Raw genomic sequence first — 21129 nt, 5'->3', positions numbered from 1 at the left:
AGCTTCTGTATGGCAAAGGATATAGCTAGCAAGTTAAATAGAAAGCACACAGAGTGGGAGAAGATTTTTAATAGCTATATCACAGAGAAGGGCCTCATATCTAAAATATATCAACAGCTCAAAAAATTGAATCACTCCCAAACTAATCTCCAAAGAAAAAACCGTCCCATTAAAAGATGGGCCAAAGACTTAAAGAGAGTCTTCTCTGAACAAGAAACAAAAATGGCCTATATATACATGAAGAAATGCTCAACATCTCTGGTCATAAAAGAAATGCAAATCAAAACAACTCTAAGATTCCACCTCACTCCAGTTAGAATGGCCAAGATCAAGAAAACTAATAACAACAGATGCTGGAGGGGATGTGGCCAGGAGGGGAAACTACTACACTGTTGGTGGGAGTGTAAACTCATTCAACCATTCTGGAAAGCAGTATGGCAGTTCCTCAAAAGACTAAACATAGAACTCCCATATGACCCAGCAATTCCACTACTTGGCATTTACCCAATCATCCAGAAACAAGGACATATTAAATCCACTAGCACAACGATGTTCATTGCAGCACTATTTACCATAGCAAAGATATGGAATCAACCCAGATGCCCCTCAGTTGATGAGTGGATCAACAAGATGTGGTATTCATACACAATGGAATTCTATGCTGCTGTCAGAAAGGATGACATCGCCCCATTTGTAAGGAAATGGAAAGACTTAGAAAAGATCATATTAAGTGAAGTAAGCCAGACTCAAAGGAACATAGGCTCAATGTTTTCCCTCATCTGACATAATCGTAGAAACCTTGAGCTCTCCTAGCAGAGATTTACAATAGAACAAAATCTAGATACATAAGCCATAGAGTATGACGCTAAATGTAAGGACCTCCATGATATAGAAACAAAAGCCATGAGTGATTGTTGTCCTTAATGTACTATGTTATTTCTCATCTCTTTTGCTGTCACTTGGTTATCTCATATTGTTACAATATTTGACTTTATTATCTGATATATTTAATATATTCTTTTTTTTTGCCAGTCCTGGACTTGAGCTCAGGGCCTAAGCACTGTCCTTGGACTTTCTCAAGGCTAGAGCTCTACCACTTGAGCCTCAGCACCACTTCCGGCTTTTTTCTATGTATGTGGTACCGAGGAATCGAACCCGGGTCTTCATGCATGCTAGGCAAGCACTTTAACCACTAGGCCAAACTCCCGGCCCCTATTTAATATATTCTTAATTGGTTATTTGGAATTGGATAGGGATGGGGGGAATCAAGATGAGTGCTGGGGAGGGGAGGAGGGAAATAGGGACCATGGCATGAGAAAGGGTATCGATGTTTGTGAAGTTATGCACCTTCTCTCTGGTGAATATAATGTAACCCTTCTATTAATTGCAATAAAAATATATGGAGAAAAACAAAAAGAAACAAACTACAAAGAAGTCAGAAATGGAGCTGTGACTCAAATGGTGGAGTGCTAGCCTTGAGGGCAGCTCAGGGGCAGCACCCAGGCCCTGAGTGGAAGCCCCAGGATTGGCACAAAACAAATGAGAAAAGGAAGGACAGAGTATCAAGAGCTGTTCATCATGATCACAGAGGAGCTATCAAAGCAAGAGGGTGCAGCTGGTGTTCAGTGAACTCGTGAGGCTCAGGGCGGGAATCACCCACTGGAAGTCAGATAGACTTAAGTGTGGAATGCAGTTGAAGACTCAGAGCCCTCTTGTTTGTGATCGGCATCCACATCTCAGGAAGCAATGCAGGTTTTCTTGAGATACCACCCACTTGTGGTTCATGGGACTATGCCAATCTGTCATGAGTGGTGAGTCAGAACCAGAGCCCCCAGTCACACTGGTTCTTGTCATCAATCTCAGTGAAGAGACTCACTCACTCACCCTTCTTAGATGCTGGCCTGCATCTAAAAATGACTGCACACCCCACTCCATGGGGGAAGGATCCATCCCAAAAGGCAGCAGGCTCACAGCCACTCTGTGATCCTGAGCAAGCCAGGCTTTACTGAAATCTTCCTTTTTTCACTAAAAATTGGAAACTTAATAGTCTGCAGTATACAGGGCTGAGATAAAGTTTAAAATAGAAAATCCCCACACGAGACTTTGTCCATGATGAAGCAACATGCACCATTCATTGCATTCACTGCACCTGTGGACTGTTAATTAACAGAGTGGGTGAACTCTTCAGTTCATGGACTGAAGTGGGGAGAAAGGGCACTTTACAGAAATCACTGGAACACACAAATGAAGACAGGAGGAAAAATCCCCACAAGATACATGACACTAATAAGTTAAATCAGAATAATAAACTATTACAAAGGATGGGAAACAAAATAACCCAACTAGCTATGTCATAACAGCTTCTTAAGACCTTTCCCCAGAGCCTGTTTTCAGGGAATTGTTGAGCTGTAGGCATAAGTTACCAGGGGAAATGCATTCATCATCATATTGTTACACTTTTATATGATATTTCCCTCCTAAAATTGATAATCCATTACTTCCTATTAAAGTGACATTTCTTTAGACAGTTACCTGATGCTGAGAAATGTAGTTTACTGCTTTCTTTGTTTTTTAAATTTTTCACCTTTTAATAAAACCACCAAATTGGCCATTGTTGAGATGGCACTTTTCCAGAAAATGTAAAAGAATAAAACAATAAAAAGTAGCAATAAAATGCAAAAGAATTAAAATGTAATTATAACGAGCTCATTAAAACTAGCATATCAAACAAACCTCATTCCCTCCTACAATTTTTTTCTGTGTAACAATACTTGTACTTCATTACCACGACCTCTTATAATTTCCAGGATTATGAAGCCCTGACAACATTACAGAGTACATGTGGTCCAGTCAGAACACTGATTAGTCTTCTCTCTCCATCAAGTTGAAATTTCAGCAGAGCCAGGGTGGCTAGCTAAGAAGCAATTTATATGCTTGAATCTCATTGTAAAACAAGAAGCATTTAGTCTCAGTAGAGATTTCTGTTTGAAAATAATCTGACATTTTGAATCCCTCAGTTACATGTAGAGAACACAGTTGCATTTTCAATCACTTCTGTTTGTCTTGGAAATTTAAACTGATCATTTCAAAGAACACAGGCACCTATAGTTACATTTGTGGGAATCATGTTCTTGGTCTCCCATTAATGCATCTCAAATGTGATGTGATACCTTGTGAGATTAAGCTTGCACAAAAAAGCTTCCCAGGCCCCTAGCCTCCAGCATCGATCTCTTCCCAGTCTCTACTAGAAGTTGTAGTGGATCATTTCGTGTGACATCTCAAAGGCCATTTGCATGAACATGATTTGGTTACATTGAAAAGCAGAGCTCCACAGTGACTGCTTTGCTTTGGAATTTTGGTCCATTGTTCATCCTTGCTTAGGAAAGTAAGAATATTTTGGGAGACTGAATCTGGATGTCAAGCATTGGATAAGGGTTCAAAGAACATCCACTGTTGTTTTTTCAGAGTCTAGAAAATAAACCTTCGGCTTTAAGAAAGAGACAGAACATTTTCTAGCATCACCTACAACTACTGCCAGTCAACCTTTCTGATCATTATTCTGTTTTCCATTGTGCCTTTTCCCTTTCCCTTTTCTTTTTCCCCCCTTGGGACTTGAACTCAGCCTGGGTGTTGTCCCTGAGCTCTTCAACTCCAGGCTACCACCCTACCCTTGAGCTAAGCTCCATTTCCCATTTTCTAGAGGTTAATTGGAGATAAGAGTCTCAGGTCCTTTTGTGCTGGGACTGATTTTGAACCTTGATCCTCAGATCTCAGCCTCCTAAGTAGCTAGGATTACAGGTGTGAGGCATGGAGCCTGGCTTCCTTTCCCTTTTCTTTTCCCTTTTCCTTTCCTTTCCCTATCCTTTCCATCTCTCCCCTTCCTTCCCTTCCATTCCCTTCCTTCTTCCATCTATGTATATAATATCATTTACCCTTTTAGATCTTTATAATTTCACAGGACAACATTTATAGAGCCTTAGGGGAAATGGCTGTGGTCTGGTTTTCCTTGGTGACACTTTGCCCACTCTCTCTGTCTATAATAACTCACTGGCCTTGACCTCACACATGCCCTCTGCTATTTTAGGGTAGAGAGCCCTAAAGCTCAGTTTCTGAGCTAATGATATATCAGATAGAAAGGAATTGGAGCTCTAGGTAGGAAGAAAAAAGCCACAGACTTCTTGTGGACACTTAGGTCAGATCTGAGTCAAGCCCAGGAATACCCATGACAAGGTATCCTCTGAGTTTCTGTAGAAACTTTACACAGGACAAAGAATGAACTACAACACATTTTCATGTGTCATCAAAATGTACAGAGATGTTAGCTCATAAAACAACTAACATCAAAATTAAAACTAGGGTCCTACCCAATGCTGAGAACTGATCTTCTGGTCATAAAGGTCAGCTTAAATCACTTAGAAGTATTTTAATCATCCTGGTCCTTGCAGTGCTTGGCCCTGTGTGTGTGGCTAGGAGAAGAGGGAAGACAGACTTGTTGGATTTAGGCCATTATCCCTACCCTACTGTCGTATCATTTACAACAACACCTTCAGAACTGTCAACACTGTTTTCCCCTGGTCCTCTCCTCTCTACCCTCATCTTTTTCAAGGTATTTAGAAAGCAAGTAGCTGTACACATGAATGAAGACTTTTACAGTAAACTCTTGAACATTCAGTCACAAGACGAAAAAAGTAGGTAATAAGTTTTGTTTTAAGCAACACATTGGGGATTTAATCTCCAAGAAAATAAAACAATTCTAATTATGTATGGACTTACAGTTTAAAAATATGTGAGGGTAAAACTGATAAAACTTTAAAAGAGAAATCAGAAAGCCCACAATTACATTCTGAGATCTCAAAATTCCTCTCAGAAATGAGTATAACAGGTTTACAGAAAAGCAAAAGAAAAAATAGCAGAACTGATCACCATCACTAATCAACTGTCTTAATTGAAATTTAATGAAAACTTCACACAAAAGCACAATAATATACTTGGGTTTTCAAGAACATCAACCAAGGTAAATCATATTCTGAGCGATAAAGCAAATCTTAATAAACTTAAACGAATTGGAAATATAGAAAGTATATTTTGTATATGATAAGAATAATATATAAACTATTTTCTCTCCATAATAGAATTAAATTAGAAGCACAACAAATGGCTAGATTTTAGCACCATTTATTTAAATAACCCATATGTCAACAAAAAACCCATAAGGTAAAGGAGAAAATATTTTGAATTAAGTGAAAATACACAAATCAAGACTTCTGGGATTGCAGCTAAACCAGTGATTAGAAAGTGTATAGCACTGAGTGTTTATATTAAAAAATAAGAAAGATATCAATCAATAATTTAAGATTTCATTCTAGAAAAGTAGCAAGATGAGAGACAAACCCAAAGTACACGCAAGGAAGAAAATAACAAATAGCAGAAAATATTGAAATAGAAAAATAAGAAGCTGGGCACAGTGGCTCACACCTGTAATCCTAGTTACACAGGAGCCTGAGATCTGAGGATCACAGTTCAAAGCCAGCCTGGGCACAAAAGTCTATGAGACTCTTATCTCCAGTTAACCACCAGAAAACCAGAAGTGGTGCTGTGGCGCAAGTGGTAGAGTGGTAGCCTTGACCTGAAGAGCTCAGGGACAACACCCAGGCCCAGAATTCAAGCCTCATGACTGGCTAAACAAATAAATAAAGATTACCAACAAAAATCATAGATTGGTAAAACTAAATCAAAACAGTTTTGAAACCAGACAAAGCTGGAAAATGGTTCTCCTTGTTTGTCAGCATCTATGAAACTATTAAGACAGGAGAGTGTTCACAGAGACAAATATCCAAAGTGAGTTACAAAGCAGAGACCAGACATAGACTAACACATACATGGACAATTTATTTCCAAAGCATAGTCTTTTTTTCCTTCCTTCCTTCCTTCCTTCCTTCCTTCCTTCCTTCCTTCCTTCCTTCCTACTTTCCTTCCTTCCCTCCCTTCCCCCCCTTGCCAGTCCTGAGGCTTGAACTCATGGCCTGGATACTGTCCTTGGGCTTTCTCAAGGCTAGCACTCTCACCAAATGAGCCACAGCACCACTTCCAGCTTTTTCTATATATATATGGTACCAGGGAAACAAACCTAGGTCTTTGTGTATGCTAAGCAAGCACTTTACCACTAGGCTATACTCCCAGTCCAATCACAGTCTTTTCAACAAGAACAAAAATGTGTTGCCAAACAAGTGACTGTCTTTACTAAAAAACAACAAAAAAATACAGAGAATAAACTTTGATCCTTATGCATATAAAGTTTAACAAAATACTTTAGAGTTTACTTATGAGCTGAAATGACACAAATTCCAGTAGGTAGTATGTTAGTAACTCTTCATGGAAACAACCAAAAGCAGAAAGCAAAAAAAAAGTGATAAATTAAACTTAATCTAAATACATATGCATATACATACATACATATATAGAGTTGAGAAAATGAAAAGAACCAGTTACACACTAGAAGAAAATATTTGCAAAGCATCTGCATGAAAAGTTTACTCAATATACATATAGGACTTCTAAGAAGACAACCCAAAAAAAGGGTTTAGAAGAAAGAGAACAGGTACTTCACCACAGAAAATATTAAACTAAGTAGAAAAAGTTGCTCAATGTTAGTATTGGCAGGACATGCAAATTAAAGTCATATGTATCTGTTAGAATGTTTAAAATATGCAAGATCAACACAATACTGTTCTGGCTAAAATGTAGAGTAGCTGAAATTCCCCCACATTCCCGGTGGAAGCATAGAACTGACTGGATAACATGGAAAGAAGACTGCAGTTTCTAAGGAAGTTAACTGTACATTTACTAAATAATCCAGCAATTCTAGTCCTAGCTATTTACCTAAGATAAATGAAAATATGTATTTCCACAAAGACCTATATAAAAATATTCATACCTGCTTTATTGATGACCTTCAAAACAGCTAAGAATAGAAGCATCATCAAATGATGAGTGATTAAATAAACTGCAGTATGTCTACAGTTGGTACACCACTCAGAAATAAGAAGATTGAAATACTGATATGAGTTTAAAAGCATTACTCTAAAGGAGAAAAGCCATTTACACAAGCTACACACTTTATGGGTTTCTTTAACAACCTTCTTGTATTGACACAGTCCAAGCATCAGCTGTTATCAGAGGCTGAGTTTTTTAGGTGTTATGTGTACAGGCACATGACAGGAAGCTGTGTGGCAATGGAAGTATTTTGAATCACTTTTGCAGAGATGGCTACAATGCTACCAAAGTGTCAAAACTCGCTGATCTATCATGAGTACTTTTAGAATATGTGTGCTTCCATAATAACCATCTTTAAAAATAGTACTTGTTGGGGTCAGGAGTTTGGCTTAGTGGTAGAGTGCTTGCCTAGCATGCATGAAGACCTGGGTTTGATTCCTCGGTACCACATCTATAGAAAAAAGCTGGAAGTGGTGCTGTGGCTCAAGTGGTAGAGCTCTAGCCTTGAGAAAGCCCAAGGACAGTGTCCAGGGTCTGAGTTCAAGTCCCAGGACTGGCAAAAGAAAAGTACATGTTTTATGTCAAAACTCCTACTTCCATCTTAGCATGGGTAATTCAACATAGAATCAAACATTAATAAGGGAAAAAAGAACTAACTCTAAAGGAGTAGTTTATTTATGTCTAAAATAATAGGAATATAGACCACTTACTAAATATTTGCTTTAAATAAAAACAAAAAAGTCCATGTTTTTATTTTGTCCTCTAATATTCTGTGACTGCGTTGAATGTGTACACATATTTGCTCTAGTAGGCAATGGTGAGTTTAAGTGCAGTCACCATGCAATTTATGATATCTAACAGAGATCAGGACCTCTTCTGAGAGATTTGGAAATCTGTTTGAAAAATTGGATTTTATGTGCACATTTTAAGACCAGAAATACATATTGAGAAATGCAAACAGCTATTTTGCTGAAAAACTATTGTTATTTTTAAAATTTTATTTTATTGTTGGGATAATATATAGAGGGGTTACAGTTATATTTGTCAGGTGATGGATACATTACTTCTCAAGCCTTGATACCCCTTCTCATGTTTTTGTTCCCCTTCCCCCTACCCCACCCTCTCTCAATCATCTTGTTTTCCCCTTCCCTTCCCTATTTCAAATAAGCAAATAAATGTATATATAATATACCAGGTAACAAAGTCAGAAACTATTGTTCTTTTTAATCATTCAGAATGACTGGTGTCAGGTGTGAGTCCATCACCCTCTTTAACAAAGCATTCTGGAACTGACTTCCTTAGAAATAGATTCTTTTCTGTGCAGTGTTGTATAAATAGATAGATCTATTCATGGGTTGTCTCTTCTTTTCCTGGTAAGCGCAATGACCAGAGTCAGATAAAGACTACACGTGGAAGTCTTTTTCTCCTAATTTCATTGATCTTTCCACTTCCCTATGTGCTGTTATCTGTCTATTTCAGGCTTAAGGAATGAAATGGGTAAAGGAAATATTCTTTATTCCTGACAGAGCAAATAGCGATCATATAATAATGTGCCTAGGTTCTCAGCACTACAACTGCGCTGGTAAAATGGCTGAAGTGTGACTGCTTTATAGAAGCATCAGTTGGGGAGATTTAGAGTCAAAGTTTCCATCTCCAATGTCCTTAGTTCTCACTGCCCTGTGTTAGGGGTGGGGTGGGGGATGGTAAGGCTATGGTGGGGGATGTCATCTGCCCTTGAGGCAGCTGCTATATGCAGCTCAAGTATCAGTCAGAGCAGCTGATGAGTTAATCCACCAAAGAAAGACACACTGCTGTGGAAACTGCTAGTGTCTGAATAGCTCTCAATAAATGCTTTGGACAGATTCTCCCTGAGGTGGACACTAAGCTACTCTGAGGAAGGAGGAAGGAAACTAGGATGAGGCTTTTATTGCTGCTGAAACTACCTGTCATGTTTTTCTTTTCTGGGGGTGGGTCAATTAAGGGGTTTGAACTTTCGGCCTGGGCACTGTCCCTGAACTCTTTGCTCTAGGCTAGCACTCTACCACTTTGAGGCACAGTGCCACATCCAGGGTTTCGGTGGTTAATTGGAAGTAAGAGTCTCATGGACTTTCCTGCTCCAGCTGGCTTTGAACTGTGATGGTCAGATCTCAGCCTCCTGAGGAGGTAGGACTACAGGTGTGAGCCACCAGTACCCAGCTCTCTGTCAAAATGTAATTGCCTTGTGGGTGGGGCAAGGGAAAGGGAGAGAAAAACATGAGAAGAATTATCAGTGTTCAAGAAGGAATGTACCTACTACCTGATGAATGTACCTGTAGCCCCTCTGTACATTACCCCCCAAACAAATACAAAAAAGAAATGTAATGGTAACACATTCCAGGTAAGATGGCCAATTGTCCATGGGATGGTGAGGTGGGGAAAATTCCAGTGTTAACACTCAAATGTAATTTGTTGGTAACCATTGTAAGAAGAGGAAAGACAGTAGATGGAAGAAAACTAAAATAGGCAAAACAAAGCATGTCCAAGAAATGAGGCTTCACAGAGAGTCCCAAGGGTGGCTATTTTGTTTCAAATGTGTTTCAAATTTCATATGTTGAAAGGCATTTTTTTTTAAATTTGGCTGTACTTGGGTTAGAACACAAAGCCTCTTGCTAGGCAAATGCTCTACCACTTGAGCCAAGCCTCCAATTCTTCAAAATTTCTTCAATTTCATTTACTAAATATATGGAGAGTTAGGGCCTTTAAGAAGTAACTGGAGCTGGACGAGGTGGCTCACGCCTGTAATCCTAGCTACTCGGGAGGCTGAGCTCTAGGGATTAAGGTTCAAAGCCAGCCCGGGCACAAAAGGACCTGAGACTCTTATTTCCAATTAACTTAGGAAATGGGGCTTGGCTCAAGGATAGGGTGGTAGCCTTGAGCTAAAGAGCTCAGGGACAGTGGACCACGCCCACAGTTTAAGCCCTATGATCCCCTTCCTCTCCCCCCCCACCCCCCGCAAAAAAAAAGTAACTGGGACTAGATGGGGTCATGTAGGATACACAAAACAGCATGACTGGATTTATAAGAGGAGATAGAGAAAACTAAGTGAGCATACTTTCTCTCTCTGATTATATGACACTATCTACCTGTTATGATACACCACAAAGGTCCTCACTATATCCTACAGCTCTGTTCTTAAATATTACAGCTTCTAGAGCTGTACTTTATAAGTAACCTGTTCTGTATTAGTTATACCAATAGAAAATGGTGTAAAATAGAAGCGAGTCTATCTCACAATGTCTTTCTTCTCGCTTGTGACTGCCTTCTTTACTGACTTTTACTAGGGCATCATTCAACTTCTGCAAGATAAGTTGAAAAATCAACACATAGAGAATACCAATTTCTTTTTACCAAAGTCTTCCCATCAGCAGGCTAGAAGTGTAGAAACAGGAACAATTCTGCCAGTTCACTTTATGGATTTCTAACAATGGAGTATAAGATTCAAAATCCATCCTAAAGAAGAATAGCTGGGAACCAACACCTTGAAATTCAGATTTACCCTGGGCTGAATCCAAACTTTGTTCAGAGTTTTGTTTTCTTAGACAGTGGGGACAGAAAGCACACTTTTTTGGCTAGCAAAACATAGAAGCTTTTCTGAGCATGTATATATAAGTGATCCAATATAAAATAAAAATGTATACACCTTAAAAAAAAAAGTAGAAGCGCTGCTACTAGAAGAGCCAGAAGGTGTCTGCTATTGTCATGATCAGTTTCTCACACACAGTCTGATTATGTACTTGGGTAAAGGACACGTTTCACCTCTGTGAAGGAATATGAGGAAAACATGTGTGATAGAACATTTGCCTTCTTCCAAGGCTTGCCGTTCAGCTGATGGGGGGTTGCAGTGAGTTTTCAGACAAGCTAGGGAGCCTGAGATGCTTCTGAGTTCCTAAGGAAATATTACTTCTTGCCCTGAGGCCATCTAGTAAAGTGGCAACAGATACCAATGAATCAAGAAGTCCATATCATTTCCTAGAAGTTCAAGGGAATGCTAACAGTGCAATAGTAAATTCCACCAAGATAACTGCACACAGGAAAATCTTCATTGGGTAGACTGAGCACAGAGATGGTTAAAATAAATCAGGCCTGCAAAAATTTTCCCTAGGGCAAGGAATTTGCTTCTCTGATGAGGTCTCTACATCAGCCCACATCACTTTTAGAGGTTAGAGTTTGTTTCATGTGAAAGGTCCTTCCTTAAACACGCAACTACACAAGCAAGGTGCTTTGTGATAGTGAATGCCAATCCAGTACTCCCAAGTCCCCTCCTCCAGACTTCCTCCTCCAATTTCACTGTCATCTCACCACACAGACACAATGGATGTCAGCACATATGACATGGACTCAGTGGTTGGCAGCCATGAAGCGTGAGACTCCCCCTGCAGCCTCAGGGATACCACAAGCCCCCAAACCACATTCTCAGGATGTAAATAGAACTCCTCAGACTCTTCAGACAATTATTCAGATCCATAATTAGGACCTTCTTCCAACATAGCATGTTGTTTTCTCTCTCCCCACGTTCAACTCCCTGAGTCCATGACTAAAGCGTTCACTACCTTTTGCCACAAGTCATGTCAGGAGGAAGAGTCGGGCTGCTAGGCACATTCTGTGGATGCTCAGAATGCTGGAGAGTACCCAGATTCCCAAGTGGTTGTTAAACTCTGGGGGTGATCTTGCTTGCATAGCTACAGATAGGGCAGGAACTCACGGAGATCCCACACCACTGCCTAGCAAGCAGATAATAAGTCAGAAAAGAATTCTTGGAGGGAGCTCCCACAAGAGTCAATGTTAGCTCAGGGAAATGTCAAGGAGCCAGAAGTAGCTAGTGGGCCTTTCAACACCTAGGACCCTGGTTTGCTTTTGAGCTCAGGCCAAAGACAGTATGTGTTTAGGCCAGCAGGGTCATTTACTCAAAAGTCTATGAGGTTTGGATCTTTAAGTATGACTAATTAAATTGGTATCCTTCAAAAGACTGCTCAGAATAAGATTTCAGTCCCCAAGCCAACTTGATAAAAGTCATCAAGCAAAGAAATGAGATGTGCGACTTAAAATAAGAGTCAGGGACTGTTGGGTGATGGCCTGGCTGTGAAATGTGCATTGATCTTTGACTGTTATCCATTCAGATCTTCACTGCACTTCTCTTGTGGTTTTGTGCCCAGAGCATGTTTTTCTGAGGGATTTCTTCTCTATAGAAAAACCCTGTAGAGACTGAGGGTTCAGAGGACAGAGGAGTGAGTGACCTGGTCCCTCAGCTCATTTCCACAAATGCTGCTTAATACAGTACTTCTGGACATCACTGGGCAAACAGAGGAAATACTGCTTCTTAATCCATGTAACCTTGTCTGTTCTGAAAGGAACCTCTTGCTGTTCCTCCCTCCAGGTCAGTGAGACCTCATGGCACTGTGCACAACTGTGTAGCTGGTCTTCTTTAATAGCCATCTGGAAAGCTTGCTCCTACTGGATTACTGAATAATTGCTCACAGAGTACTGTTCTGAACCCAGGGTCCCCTCCATGCAGGAATAGATAATGGAGCCAATCCCTTGAGGGAGATGCAAAGGTGAAAGTGCAGTAGGGGACTTGAGGCTTTGACTATTATCTGTGAACATGATTTAAGATGACTATGCCTCAGGGTTTGGGGAGAAATTCATCTCTGGGCCTAGAGAAAAGGAATATTATGGAAAAAACAACATGAAATGTTAGTCAAGGGGAAAGAAAATAATTCCTACCCATTAAAGCAAAAATCAAGCACTGAATCTGACTCCAGATGTAGTGAAGTATAAGAAAAGCCAAGAGTGCTAGGCAGATTGCTAGCTCCTGTGAGAAAACAAGAAGAAAGCTTCAGGATATTTTTTGCAAATATTTTTTCAATAGCACTTAGATGGACTTTTTATTTGGGGTTGGCGACCTACTATGTGCTCTTCATAGGGTAATTGAAGCACTTTTCTCACAGTAATCTTCCTCTTCAACTTCCACTGAGTATAAGAATTTCCATAAACTACCTAGAAAGAATCCATCTAGTCCATTTTTTTAAAACCCAAAAACCACCTTTCAAAAGCTTCCTTACATCAAACATTTACTTTTGTCCATTTTGTATCTGTGAAAATAAATATCTGATACAAAATCATGATATTTTTAATGTTCTAAAAAAATCAGTTCCTTATATAATATTACCTCATAAAATGAAGTCACATTTAAACAGATACAGTGGGATAACAAACCATTAAAAAAAATTTTTTTTTGGCAACATGCCATTTGCTGTTTATAAAGACCTGACAACGCAGGAGCACAGAACTGGTAAAGATTCTTTGATTGCCAGATTCTTGTCCAGATAGAACCCACACCACACACATCACATAGGAATGCTTATGAGGCCACAGAGACCATGAACATTCTTCCTCATGAAGAAACTGTAAAAAGATTTCTTCCGTGGACTCTGCAACATGCAACCATCTGACTTGGTGTTAGGAAGAAGGTGTATGCTTCAAACCTTCATTACAAAAGGGAGAGAAAAAGCATCAAGAATCCCTTTAAGAATGGATGGAAACCTGTGCTGCCCAGAACACAAGCTTAGGAAGAACAGATTTAATCAAGCTAGGAGGGTTTAACCATGTCCTTAAACCCGTGAATATGAGGTTATTTTCTAAAGCAGATTTAAAATGAATTCAATGTTTAGGGATTGCTGGGAATGACACTGAAGCAGGTGATTTGCCTTAGGAAGCCCAAGCAGGAAACAAGAAAGGTTGAGAAGGGGGCAAACGGATATTGCAAAGGAGAACAAGGAACCCCAGCCATCACTGCAGACAAAGCAGCTTTAACAGCATGCCTAAGAGCCAGGCTTGCTTGTACCCCATGCCCTGGGAAACCAGGTGTGAGACCATCACACATGGGCAGAGTAAAAGCACACTTGTTTTTTTAATTGCTAGAACACTTTAAAAATTAGCCAACAGGGGAAAAAGTGTTGTCTCTTGTATTTTCCCCTGGGGCCATGGTTTCTCTGCACCCCTTTGAACGCCCTTCTCTCTTGCCATTGGCCTATTCCAGCAGCACTGTAGCAGGCATGGGAAAGCACTGAGACACAAGGGCATCAACACTAACCTGAGAAGTAGCTGCGGGTGAACTAGTTTCCTTACCACTCACTGCCGCCCTCTCATTGGCTGGGGCTTCTGCCACTTCTGTCGACTGCACAGAACCAGGAACCCCTATTTGTCCCAGACCTTCGCTCCCTGGGGTGCAAGGTGAATTGATGGTGGCTTTCCGGGTTTGATTTTTATACCAACTAGGGTAAAACAGGGGATCCGTAGTTTCCGCTGCTGCAGGGGCTGGAGTTTCAGACTCTGTGGCCTGCTGTGAGCCAGTGGGTACCACCTCCCCCTTAATCGGGACAGACAAAGTGAAAAGTCAAAGGGAAGCAGCAGAAGAAAAGCAGTTGACTTCAGAACAGGGCAGATGTTAGAACTCTGTGAGTTCTCTGGGCACAAGACCCTTTTCAGTGGCTGCTGTCTCATCTCACCCCACCTTACAGAAGTGCTACCAGGCAGAATGAAGACCACCAAACCTCTCAGGCTGAGATTTGGCTCCTTTCTGGGCTTATCTCTTGTTGGGTATTAATCTCAGGAAGGTGGAAAGCAGAAACCTCAAGTGAAAGTTGCTTATAACGTATCTGATAAGGGAGAGGGGTCAAACTATTGATCAGAATTTTGGAAGCTATCCAAACTGCCTTTTTCAATATAATGGAAGGGTGACATTGATTAAGACATGTTGAACTCATAACCTGACTTATGGAATTGTAACGTCTTTGTACAACTACTTAGTAATAAATTCTTTAAAAAAGTCAATTGCCATTAACCCAACTTTAGTTACCACCCTTTTTCTGACTTCAGAGCAACTGGCACATCCAGAATTCCAAGATTCTAGGCAACATTGATAATATTTAGCCTGAATTCCTGTGAGACAGAGCATAGAATATAATTCCATCTCTGAATCCTTCCTCTGGAATTTTGTTTCTAATGATCTCGGTGCATTCTGAAAGCAAGTGCAAAACCAGAACCCCTCTCTGGTACGTCTGAACTGCCCCCAAACTCAACAGGATGGATCCTATCTGAAGTGTGAGAAAGTCAGCACAGAAGCTTTGAAACTGGACAGTGACTATCTAAGAACATAATTGCAGCTGGCTGCAATTTTGTAAAATGTCTTGAAAATAATCTTGTCAACTCTGAACATCATCTTGTCAATTAAATTAAAATTTAAAAACCAGAGTCAAAATTAAACCTACATGATAATAAATTAAACAAAAATGACCATAAATAAAGAAATAATCTTGCCAATACAAAAATCTTATCAAATGACAGACACATAGAGAACCAGGTTTCACCTGCTTGCCCACAGAAGGCAGGATAGAGCTGAATTGCCACGCGAATGTAAATCAATGTGGCTTCTCTACTTCCTCTATCATCTATAGAAAATCGGAAGTTATGAAAGCCCATTTATTTCTCATCTTACACTATTTCTCACACTATATTTTGTGTCTGCATTCACTATGCAACAAAAAAACAGATCAAATTCCCATATTAGCAGCTATGAATTAACATTACCCACTCATACATACACATAAGCAATTCCACACAAAAGTTTCCCTGGCTGAGAGAGTTATTGGTGGGAAAATTGTAAGTCTTGCCAACCAACTATCACAACAATGAAGCCAATTAATCACCTAGAGGGTATTTTTCTTTGACACTGTGATGGTCCTACCACATAAAAATATCTGACATATACCTTTTCCTTAAGATAGAGGAAAACTTAGGGTGTTCAGAAAGGAGGCACGGCAACAAGCAGGGCTTGGGAATGGTTACCTGTGTCTCTGGGGCATCTGAGGCAGGTGGCATGATTGGAAGTGGCTCCGGAGAAGGGACCAGAAATGCATCTGGAGCAGCTTGGAGCTCTGAGTCCAGCTGAGAGGGCTCTGTGGCCTTTTCTAGACTTTCCTCTTCTCCTGATGATTCTATTTGAACGTTTTCCACCTCTTCCACTTCTCCTTCCTCTCCTTCTTCTCTTTCTTCTTCTCCTTCATCTTCATTTTCATCTTCTAGTAAGGTAAAGGTTTTCTTTTCTTTTTCTGGTGCCTGTACTGTGGCTTGAACTCAGGGCCTGGGAGCTATCCCTGAGCTATTTTGCTCAAAGCTAGTGCTCTACTACTTGGGCAGCAACTCCATTTCTAGATTTTTGGTAGTTAATTGGAGATAAGAAGCTCGTGAATGTTCTTGCCTGGGTTGGCTCCGAACAGTGATTCTCAGATCTCAGCCTGCTGAATAGTGAGAATTATAGGCCACCAGCCTATAGTGAACCACCAGCTTCTGGCTAAGGTAAAAGTATTTTTAAATGTATTGTAGCTACTGCTGACACCTTAAAAATGACTAACAGTCAGCACTTAGAATCCAGGCTAAGATCAGGGATAGAGAAATCTGTTCTCACAAACACTTGAAAATGGCTCTCGTGTGCCATGCCTTGTGCTTCTAACCAAACGCGGAAAGGACATCTGTTAAGGACCCATCCCCTCTTCCTCATTATAAAGTCCTACCCAGACTGTGCAGCCTCCACCTTGTCCCAGAGCCGGCTCCCAGTAGTGTCATAGCTTGTGACCTGGAAGGCTGACACCATCACCTATTGACCTGTCAAATTCAATGGAAAGGTAACCCTGTCTTGGAAAACACATGCCTGTTTTAATTTCTTACACACTTTGTTCAGTGAATACCACTTTTCCCACAATTAGTATCATGACTCTTCTTGGTCTAATGATCTTAATATTCTCACAGGCAACATTAAGGATAGATAGTATTAAGGGTGTTTAAAAATTCATTTTAAAGATCTGCTGTGGTATCTGGTACAAACTCATCGTATACTTAGTGGTCTGGCTGAGTAGTCCAGTTGAGCTAGTTTGATGAGCAAAAAGGTGTTCAATCATTTGACCAGGATAAATTTCCAGGAGAGGGAATTCAGAGCTAAAAGGATACATTTATAATTCATAAAGCACATCTAACTACATAGACCCAGCTTTATTCCGGTTGTTTCTACTCTATGACCTGTTACTACTCTTGTATGGTCAAGTTGATATACTATTACTATAGTTAGCCTGCAGGTTTTCTATGTTTTCGTTTTCAATTTCATCCTTGTTTATTCTTTAAAACACTCTACATCATTGTACTAACAGTGTGTCAGACTGAAGCTGCCTTATCGTCGTCATCATTAGTTGTTAAGTATGTGAGTAATCAGGGTCAAATTCCTGGTAATGATATTAAAGCAGGTATTATTAGAGGCTCACAGTTGTAATCCTAGCTACTCAGGAGGCTGAAACCTGATGATTAAGTTCAGAGCCAGCTTGAGTAGACAAACTGAGGGACTCTTATCTCCAATTAACAAGCAAAAATCTGGGAATAAAGGTGTTTCTCAAGTGGTGGAGCACCAACCATGAGTGGAAAAGGCAATGAGATCTTTAGGTTCTGAGTTCAAGCCCCAGTATCAGCACAAAACAACAGCAACAAAATAAACAGGCATTATAGCATTAAAGCTATTTAAATTAACATTACCAACATGCTATCTGATCTTATAATGAGACAGAATTTCACATTGGATTATAATCATTGTAAAGGATCCATTCTGGAGGTGATTCTGAATCCTCCTTCCCACCCACCCAACTCTTCTACAAATGGTCAAAAGCATAACAAACCTCTATAAAAATCAATTTCGCGTATGATTTTTTCTTCCCTGTTGAGGTTGACCGTGAAGTGATTCATATTCTCATAGCCATGTTCTATCTTCTCCATTTGAAATGCCTTTGATGCTTCTGAGATCCTGCGATGAAGATAAATTGCTTTTGTTTGTTGTTACTATTTTAAGTTTGATAGTCTTGGGTAAATTGAAAAAGGAAAAAATGCACTTTTTCATAAAATAAAAAGGACTTACTTTTGCAGCAGGGTTTTTGCATTCTGTGAAAACAAATAGAAAGTAAGCATATTATATTCTTTTCATCATAGATGATTTGTAAACATCATAAATAAACTACTGCTCTGGAAGAACCCTCTTCTAACCAATGCCAACCAGATGAAACTTTTAACAGTAAAATAGGTTAAAGCAGGCATCAGTGGCTCATGCCTGTAATCCCAGCTACTCAGGAGACTAAGATCTGTGGATCACAGTTCAAGGCCAGCTTGGGCACGGAAGTCTGTGAGACTCTTCTCTCCAATTAATACCAGAAAACTGGAAGTGGTGCTGTGGTTCAAGTGGTAGAGTGCAAGCCTTGAGCTGAGGAGCTGAGGGACAGGGCCCACGCCCAGAGTTCAAGCCCCATGACCAACCAAAAAAAGACATAGGTTAAAAAATATATAAAATAATGAAGGGTAAAATAATAAAGAATAAAATAATGGAAATGTGATAACAATGAATTTCCATCACCTACCTTCTAGGTTGTTTTCTTGGAACTACAAAGACTCACCTGTAGAAACACCGCCATTTCTGGCTCATCCATGAACTGGATTCCTGACTCAACCAATTTTGTGACATTCTCCAAATGATCAGAGTACTTTTTAATGAGAGCACGGACATGTTCCAGTTTCTCTTCTTGGGTTCGGGTGATAGCTTGGGTCATCTCATTCTTCCTCTCTTCCAGGATGCCGTATAGGAAATCAAACTTCTCACAGAGATCCTGCTTTTGCTTCCTGCAGCATTCCTGTTAGTTGGGTTAGCTAATGTTAGCAAGTGTTGGTGAGAAAGCCTATTTGGAGACACTACCTGGTCATTTGAGGAGATAAGGACATTTACATATGTGGGAATTCTTTTTCCTTTCCCTTAAAGGAAAGTATCATTGCAGTGATGCTTTGAAAGTACCATGGTTAGCAAAGTTAATCCAAAATCTAATTGCATTGTCTAAGTGGCCCAATGACTTTCCAGTCTTTTGTTCATGATAGGTAGAGAATTTCACAAAAATTAGAAGAATAAGTATGTTATATTCTGTTTTTGTTATATTGACTACAAGTTATGTTTTTCTCCATGGGTATGAGGTGGAGGATGGTGCTACTTCCTGATTTATCTAGTTTTTCTTTGCTCCCTTCATTTTTCTTCCTGCCTTAGCTTTAGTCCTGACTGGTAGATTCTAAAGCTTTGTACGCGGCCTCTACGTGAGTTACTCCCTGTTTTCTCCATAAGGTTCTACTCTTATCTGTGTCAGACCTTCTATTCCCCAAACTACTCCCTTTCCTTTCTGTCTCTATCTACAGTGTCTTTCCCCATGTCATGTTGCACACTTTAATCTTAGAGATATGGTCAGTGTATCACTTTTTCCATATAGCCTCCCTGACTGAATGTCATCTCTGAAGCTTCTGAAATCTCATAATAGTTACCACTCATGGCATAAACTTTTATCTACCAGATTCTCTGCTTATCTAGTAGTGTTCCATAGAGAGAAATACTTGCAAGCATTGGATATTTACCTTGTGTTATTTGCCTTAGATAGCTGATACACCTCCAGTGTCATCTGGCTGCCTTGAAATCCATATTTAAATCCATATTTAATCCATGATTAATGAATGTTCCCACTGGCCTAGCAATTGACCTATGGTTTTGGAGCTTTGGGGAACATGGTGTTTATGTTAATCTCTTCAGACATGACCATTTCTGGATTCAGATCTTTGCAGCTGAAAGCAGGTTGTGTGACATAATCTAACCTAGCTCTCTAGCTCAATTATCTGACATCTCTGACCCCCTATTGACCCTTATCCCATGTTCTTTCATTTTAGTAAACACTGATCTTTGATGTCGTGTATTTCTTTCCTGAGTTTCTTCAATATCAGAACCATAGACTGCTTGAGGATAGACTCTTCCTAGCACACATCTGTTAGTTATAAAGATAAACCACAAAAAGGAAATTCCTCCCTCATGCCTCTGCCTCTCCTAGCACATAATCAGTTCTCATCAGTTTCTAACCAAACTCTAACGAATGAAGATCTAGTGGCTCATGCCTGTAATCCATGCTATTTACAAGGCAGAAATATGAGGATTGAAGTTCAAGGTCAGCCAGATCAAAAAGTTAGTGAAAAGTTAAAGCTAAATGCTAGAAAGAGGCAGTATGATAAAAGAGATGACTTTCTGAAAGAAAGATGGTATTCTCTATATTGAAATGACTGGAAGAGTGGAATATTTGTTTATAACTGATGTGGAAACTTCCAATGAAAAGAAAAAAAGCAAGCAGTATTTGGCTGCTTTTATAGATGCAAGTAGGTAACCTTTAATACTAATCTGATGCCATTGGTTACCTGTAGCCTTCACAGAAATTTCAAACCTGACAGGCTCTGGTTTTTCTATGTTAGTAGCAGTAAGGTGGAAAAGATACCTAATAGCAAAAAGAAGCTTTTTTTGGGAGAACTAGATTATCTTATCCTAAAATAATAGCCCACTGACCAGAGTGCCATGATTCTACTATATTGATTACATTTTTACACTTTTTTTACCAGTCATTTCCTACAACCTGAGTTTACCTTATTACTCATTTGTTTATTGTCTAACACCTCTATTAGAATAAAAACTGAGAACAGGTGCCTTTTATGTTTAGCATATCACTGTTTCCCAGAGAATGGCATCTAGTGCATGCTTGGCAAGTACAGGGTTTGAATGATAAAATCAGCGATGCAGCTGGAAATATTCAGTTCTAAATCAAAAGCTTTCATTTTGTTCTGTTTTAAAGACACAAATATATAAGTGGATACCCCCAAGCCACTGATTCATCCAAGACCCCATGAAAACAGTAAAATAGAGTTATATAACTTTAAGGAAGCCGTTTAACCTCAGGAAGGTTTAATCTGTATTAGGGATTTCAATGGATACTTGCTAATGTACCTTCTGATTCTGCAGTCAAGGCAACAGCTCGAAATAATTGTGGAGGTATTTCCAAAAGATTTCACAACCTCTCTCTCTCTCTCCCTCTCTCTCTCTCTCTCTCTCTCTCTCTCTCTCTCTCTCTCTCTCTCTCTCTCTCTCTCTCTCTCTCTCTCTCCTTCCCTCCCTCCCTCCCTCCCTCTCTCTCTCTCTCTCTCTCTCCCTCTCTCTCTCCTTCTCCC

The 21129-nt window shown here is 39.8% G+C and overlaps 1 protein-coding gene across 3 annotated transcripts in view; it reads right to left on the bottom strand.

Annotated features, from left to right (window-relative positions):
• The window catches only part of Trim55 (tripartite motif containing 55), a 42096-nt gene that overhangs the window by 7507 nt on the left and 13460 nt on the right, over positions 1 to 21129 (bottom strand). Inside the window, exons 5-9 of one of the 3 annotated variants that reach the window (XM_090338650.1) lie at positions 18513 to 18746; positions 17984 to 18006; positions 17748 to 17872; positions 15877 to 16109; positions 14123 to 14398 (exon numbers count right to left, since the gene is read on the bottom strand). The exons of 1 other annotated variant lie outside the window; for it this stretch is intronic. In XM_090338650.1, the coding sequence (XP_090194776.1) occupies positions 14123 to 14398; positions 15877 to 16109; positions 17748 to 17872; positions 17984 to 18006; positions 18513 to 18746 (891 nt within the window). The remainder of the gene's footprint in view (positions 1 to 14122; positions 14399 to 15876; positions 16110 to 17747; positions 17873 to 17983; positions 18007 to 18512; positions 18747 to 21129) is intronic. One more of the 3 variants, XM_090338651.1, reaches the window with a different exon arrangement.

This window comes from Megascapheus bottae, chromosome 9 (assembly GCF_031878675.1).
Source record: "Megascapheus bottae isolate mThoBot1 chromosome 9, mThoBot2.hap1, whole genome shotgun sequence".
In the NCBI taxonomy this organism is placed as follows: Eukaryota; Metazoa; Chordata; class Mammalia; order Rodentia; family Geomyidae; genus Megascapheus; species Megascapheus bottae.
The sequence above is the reverse complement of the archived record's forward strand: the minus strand, read 5'-3'. Positions and strand labels throughout refer to the sequence as shown.